Below are 7,089 nucleotides of genomic sequence, written 5' to 3' on the forward strand. Positions count from 1 at the left end.
TACTTTATGAGCACTGACTGAATTGTGTCTATCGATTCTCAAGACAAAAACTGAAACTCAGCACTCGGTGCTTTGTCATATTCTCTGTCTTGTCTCCTTATTCTTAGGATGGTAACTCTCATCATGTATTAGCTGATATAAAATGAGCTTGTGTAACATATTTATTACAAAATGGGCTCTGTACATCTTTCTTAAACAAGGTCACAATTCTAATTCTAATTATAAATTAAATTTTACAAATTATGAAACACACTAGACTTCACACCACAGCAAAAAGGTTAATATTAGCTAACTTTCGCTTCATACTGCTCTGTAATAAAAGATATTCAGAAGAACAGTCGTTAAATGCCAGGCCAGATTCATAATCTTGGATTCTTGTTTTTTTCTAAATCAAATATTTACGGATTATACTAATTATTGAGCCAAATTTATTTTAGTCAAAATTCTTACACTGCTGTGTGTGTGTAGTGCTTCTTTTGTTGAATAATAAAATATTTTTTACAGAAGGTTTTGAAAAAAACATGTTTTGGTATGGATAATTAAAGACAGGCATTGTATTGTCAATTGAAAACATTTAATTTAGACAACAGATTAATGTTCAAAGTAAAGGTCATACAGATTAATAACATACACCCCTCAAGCTCTCCAGCAAAAATACAGCACTGCAAAACTTATTGCCAACCAGATCCAAAGCAGAGATCACAAATAGATAAATACTGTAACCACTCAGCATTCAATCACAAATACATGACATTTAAAAGTTTGTCAACTTAATAGATAACAATAAGACACATAGGCACACACGCCTAACACTCACACACCCCTTTTAAATCTATATTTGGCGTACTAAATATATTTTTTTAGCCTAATTACTTATTCTTAAAATGTATTTCTTATTATAGAACAAGCACTGTGGTGCCAGGCTTTCTGAAACAGGCTACAAACATGAAAAATCACACATGGCTAAATCAGTGGCTTGACTACAAACAAATGTGAATGTTGGCCAGACTATATACGATCAGTAAAATTGCATTTGACTACATTACATTACATTATGTCCATTTGATAGAAGTCTTTGTCCAAAGTGACATAATAAGTGCATTAAACCGTCATAGTCAGGAGTGCTAGATGTCGTGCTATTTGAAGAGAAAGTTTCTTAAAACCAGCTCATGTAAAATAATTTACCACTTCACGAACTGCTGTTATGGTAAGTTGCTTTCAACAAACCACAAGATCTCTACCATCCATTGCTCCATCTTACCAAGGTTTCTGATACCACAAGCATTTCTAGAAACCAACTAACTCTTCCAGTTGTTTCTTTCAACATTTCACATGCCTGTCATCTCTTCACGATTTCTTTCATCCATTCACGGCTTCACAGTCAACAGTGACAACATCTAATTTGTTTGCCTACCTGCTATTTTGATGCCAGTTTCACTTAGTGTCTCCTCAATAGATCTGTTCTCCTGCTCCACCAACCAGACTGACAGTGCAGTCCGGAGGGGTGCTCTTTCACTAAGTTCAAAGAAAAATTGTTAAGAGGTGGTTGTAAGAACACAATACAAACTGTGACAATCAAAGTGTGTGAAAGATCAATAATAATGTGAATAACAAGGAAGACCTGGCTTTGTACTGAAAGCCCTCTTTTCCCAGAATTACACAATGTTTGTGAAGAACACTGAAAAGATAAGTTCATCATCAGAGAACAGTCAAAGGCAATACAGCCTGGAACATACTGCTAAACTGACACCTAAAAGATTTGTTTCACGGACTTTGACATGTGCCCATGGCGAAAGAAAAATGTTGCTGTGTGCCAAGAGCATCATAAGCCATACTCTTTATTAGGATCCCCATTAATTGACACCTCATTGGCTGCTGGGTCTTCCCGGGGTCTATACTCCAGACTTAAATAGATCCTAAGCCTGTGGGACTATCTGATGGGGCTCCACATGACAAGAGGAGAAAGTGTTTCCTAAGCTTGGGTCCCATGGAAGACATTGCTGAACTGCAGCAGAACAAGCCCCTGCTCTAGAGAAGTGCTTGCTCTGTGCTATGTGCTGTTTTCTTGTGCTTTGATGAGGCAATGCAACCAACATGACATGAACATCTTCAGATTGGAGACATCTTTCTGCTGAGGGTTTGTTTGTCAGCTTCATCCCTCCGGCTTCTCTCTCAGTGATCGACTTGAACACTGTCATGATGATACACTGCAAGGATGACATCATCTGCTTTATCTGCCAAATACACCATGAGCAAAGCTGATGCATTACAGATACTGATTTCTACAGTGTAGGTTTGTTGTTTTGAGTGTTAAAAAGTAGCTTTCTGATGTGTGTTCTGAAGTTAACAGACTTTGAGTATTAGATGAGTACTGGATGATGGTATGCACTGTGTGTTTTGTCTGTTACAGCAATGGTACACGAGCACAATGAACCTTGTAGGAACATGGCTAACTGATCGTATGGACCTGCAGCTCCACGTTTATCAGCTGAAGATTCTCATCAGGGTTGTCAAGGTGAGAACGGCTACCTTTTACACTTCTAAACCTCATCTTGAAGTTGTCATATGATTCTTTAATGAATCAATGAATTGAGTGACTTTTAATTTGCACTGGTGCATTATAGCATTTAAATTCTGCCTCCCACAAAATTTGAACTTTGTTATTGTCAAAAATGGATTTGCCTCCTCTGCTGACACACATCATGGGGTTTTTGTCAGTTTCACTTGTCACACTTTTTCTATTTGGCCTTTCTAGTAGAGTGGAGGCTTTTATGAGTGGCAGAAATACACTGACGTCATATCTAACACCACATTGTTTGCTACCGGAAATAAAACAAATAAGATGATGTGATTTTTAACATTTTCTGCCCACGTTCATGTCTCAAATGTGACCTTCTTGCAACGATTCCATACTGCTAACCAATGATCCACTGTGCTGCCCACTTTGCTACCTGTCTTAGGGATCATCACTGACTCAGAAAGTCAGTATAGTATGATAATAATAACAATAATAACAATACAAATTATTATTATTATTATTATTATTATTATTATTATTATTATTATTATTATTATAGTAAATATGACACCAAAATGAAATCTGTAGAGCAAAAAGTAAATGTTTCCCTCATTCAGGTAATTTCAGCTGTACACCTAAAGGAATGGGAAACATGACCTACTTTATCTTAGCTGGATGTGATACAGTCAGTGATGCAAAGTGAGGTGATAATATTGCAGCATGATGATGACACCATTGGAATCGTGACAGGTCACCTCAAATCACTGTCATAGACGTTCTTGATTAATCATTTCCTATCCTTCCTAAAGATTGCTGCCAAGTATAAAATATGTGTAGCATGATGCCAAAAAGCTGACAACCACACGGCTTCAAGGCCACATGGAAGTCTAGAAGGATCCATCTGACCCAAAATTGAATCTTTTGAACTTGTGAGTTGAGTTAAGTAACTTGTGGGAAGTATAATGGATCACTGGTTAACAGTTTTTCCTGAAAGCAATCATTTTTATATTGTGCGGGATTTGTATGTTCTTCCTCTGCCTGTCACACTTCAGGCTTTGCCTGCCTTGAAATTTGCATGCCAAGGTCATACATGTCATAATGAGTCAATGAGCCTGTCCCGTTCTGAATGCAGCCAAAAAATACCATCTCAGTCAGGGGGACACACCCATCATGTTCTTCACTGCCTTTCTATTCCAAAATCTCCAGTGTTTGTGTCTGAAGTCAGGGGCAGGAGTTCATAATGATGTTGTGTGACTGTCTGAGTAGGAGGTGTTCAGCCACACATTCACAGGCCACATCCTTTCAAGGAGATATCCCTTAAAATGAGACATTGTGTTTGTGAGATTTACACTCCCAGTAGAGACCAGACAGACTGTGTAGGCTACGCAGCTCCTTGTTAATTAGCATTACTGGGCTTTATTTACATTGAACTGCTGAAAATGGTCGCTTTGCAGCCACTTTGGCATCACTTTGCTGATTCTTTGGTGTGTATTTTGTATATTTGTATATATTTTATCAAGTGGGAGATATCATAGCCAATACAAAATTTTCAGATATCCAATTTTATGTGATAGGCTAGCATGGGTTTTCCCATTCACCTGCTCTGACTTGTTTGATATGACATGACTGCAGCATGTGTTGTAGCACACTAATAACTTCCTTATGTTCTTTAAAAAATTGCCATTGTATGTGTAAACCAGCCCAACGAAACAGAGTAGCATGCACATTTCCCAAAATGTAGGAGTGCCTTTTGAATAAAGGCATCAACATAAGAACACCCTCTATCACACAAGACCTGTAAAATCGTTTCTAGAATGCCTTTTGCTGACTGTTTTTCATTCTTTTATTTATTTGTGATAGAAAAAGTACCGTGACTTCCGCCTTCAAGGGGTACTGGACTCCACATTAAACAGTAAGATGTATGAAACCGTGAGAAACCGGCTGACCTTGGAAGAAGCCACTGCATCAGTGAGGGAAGGAGGGATGCAAGGCATTTCCATGAAGGACAGTGACGAAGAGGACAATGATAACTAGATCAAAAGCCCCGAAAACTACAAGAATGTATTTTCGAGGGTGACCAGTGTACTGCCTGAGAATACATGCAACCATTCCGTTGGTCAGAACAGATTGGCCTACCATCCAACTTGTTTCCCTCCACTACTTGCTTCGTTTTCATTCCTGTAGCAGTTCCACATTTCTGTCTGAATTAATACAAGAAGAATGTTTTTGTGTCACACTTGCATGATGCAAATCTGTCCTATCAATGCTCTTGCTTCTGAAATTCTCCATGTTCCCCAAATGTTCCATCGATTTCCCTTGAAATGTGTGTCAAATGAATGTCCAGAATATCCAAAAGAGGCCCAAACACACAGGACTGTGAGACAAGCACATATGTGACCATGAACACGCACCATGATTAAGAAAGGCAGGAAATTGCTTCTAACATCTTTTGAAGGCAAGAAAAACATTATGTTGTATCTTCATGTCGTGCTGCCTAAAATGTCTACAATCTTTGTATGAGAACTTTCGTGTTGCTTGCCACGAAGATGTCTCTTTCACAATGTATGGAGCACTCTCTTTACGTCAGGCAGTTCTGCTGGAAAAGAACTGGTGAAACACTCCAGTGATCCAGGCCACTGTACTGTGGTTCCCAGTGGTGTAATGAAATTGGCACATATGCTTTTTTTTCAGCCTGTCAACTTATGCATGATCAGCTTTCACTGTTGAGGTCATATTGTGGTTGATCCAAATGGCATCAGAACTGATTGTTTCTTGTTGATTTAAGGTCAGACTGTCCAGTCTAAAACAACAGTTGAAACTAAAACACTCATGAGATATTTCTAAAATGACTCCTGTATGTTCTCAAGCAATATGGGTGACCATTTTGTTCCTATGTTATGAACAAGGCTATGAATTTCTTTGTGTTGTGCTAAAAATGTGCAGTGAATGCAGCTACTTGTTGTAAAGGGTGTGACAATGGTCTCATATTACAACATCATGTCTCAACCGTGAAATCTACAGAAAACGTTTAAATGATGTGCTGTGCCATGATGTGACAGTAACAGTTGTCGTCTCTTCTCGGCCAGCTTTCCAAAATATGCCTGATGTTTCTCTGACGGTAGCAACAACTGTCACGCAGCAAATAAATTCCAAGGTATTGTCAACAAATTGTAATTTTAGCAACATAGTGACAAAAAGTGAGAACACCATTTAGGCTTCAACCATTTCCATCTCAAGGAAGCATTCTGTCATTTTGAGACGCTCCATTGTTTGCCCTCTTTGCTGACGTGAAATGAGGCGATCAGCATCAATCCCATCTCTCCGTGTTTACTGTGGGTCGTGGCTCTCTTTGGTTTGGCACTTCTTGTGAACCAAGTAGTTACTGTCACATTAGCCTGGTGCAGTCTAAATAGATCTAGGTTAGCATGTCTGGAGCACAGATTGAAGTGTATGATCATTTTGAAACATTGTGTTATACATGTGTTTCTGTCATAGAGCCTACCCACACCTATACAATTGAAACAAATAAAAATGTCTCTCAGCATAATGCAGCATGGATACCACAAAAGTCATCTTCCAAAATGACTGTACAGTCAAATCAGCACCTCTTCAAAACAGTGCCAACAAAACATTATAACCTTCATTTTATTTATGGATTTTATTAATAAAGGGACCATGGACAGTTTTAAAACATAAACTCAAATGTTACTATTTGATGTATTGTACCAGTGTTAGCTTAAAGCTAATTTTCATTTGGAGTCCCTTCACAAAGTTAACATTTATTGCAGGGCTAGCATTAATTTAACCTTACCAGTCTTGTCTAAACATTTAAATTAAAATCAAAAAATCCTCCTCTGGAGAGCCACACAGGAATGCCCACAGCAAATCTCACAGCAAATAGTTGTTAAAATATCTTGCTGTGGTCCAAAGTGTTGTGCAGATGGATTGACAACTGACCAGCTGACACTGTCATCTCTAGGACTGATATTAGTGGGGTAAAACTTCATTAATTTAACAAAACATTATCATAATTAACCTCAATATGTCAGTAACATCAGACTGATAAGTCAGAAATCAGTTTGAAACGTGAACAATGAGCTAAATGAAACGCATGCTCATGTTAGTGATCTGTAAGCACATAGAGGCACAAGGGACAAAATAATCGAAAAGGAAAAAATGTAGAAAATACTTACAGGAAATTGTGTTTGGAAATATGTGTTTTATACCGTGAAACTGGAGGAGGAATTTAAATCAAAGAGCATGGGAGGTCTGTCTCTTTCACAACACCATCTAAAGGTACAGTCAATTATGGGGACATTGTACTCTGGAACAGGCTCTTCTATTAGAGAGTGACAGGTGCATTTATCCTTTACAAACAAAGTGATGCTGTGTTACTAATCAAGCTGCCTACACATAAATCTGTCAGTGACAACACAAGTTGGAATAAACACGAACTGCCTGTGGTCTCACTTCCTCAAACACTGGTACTGTGATGTCCACATCAGCCTGACCCCTCTGACATTTCCTTTCTTTATTTTGGTTAATACATACTGTAAGTTAGCGAGGCAATA

The 7,089-nt window shown here is 38.2% G+C and overlaps 1 protein-coding gene across 11 annotated transcripts in view; it reads left to right on the forward strand.

Annotated features, from left to right (window-relative positions):
• Positions 1-5,062, forward strand: part of cadpsa (Ca2+-dependent activator protein for secretion a) — a 166,735-nt gene extending 161,673 nt beyond the window's left edge. For all 11 annotated transcript variants that reach the window (XM_041946624.1, XM_041946652.1, XM_041946616.1 and 8 more), the window contains 2 exons: positions 2,411-2,515; positions 4,379-5,062. In XM_041946624.1, coding sequence (XP_041802558.1) covers positions 2,411-2,515; positions 4,379-4,552 — 279 coding nt within the window. In that variant the 3' untranslated portion in view covers positions 4,553-5,062. The remainder of the gene's footprint in view (positions 1-2,410; positions 2,516-4,378) is intronic.
• The last annotated feature ends 2,027 nt before the right edge of the window (positions 5,063-7,089 follow it).

Source organism: Chelmon rostratus, chromosome 2, assembly GCF_017976325.1.
Source record: "Chelmon rostratus isolate fCheRos1 chromosome 2, fCheRos1.pri, whole genome shotgun sequence".
NCBI lineage: Eukaryota > Metazoa > Chordata > Actinopteri > Chaetodontiformes > Chaetodontidae > Chelmon > Chelmon rostratus.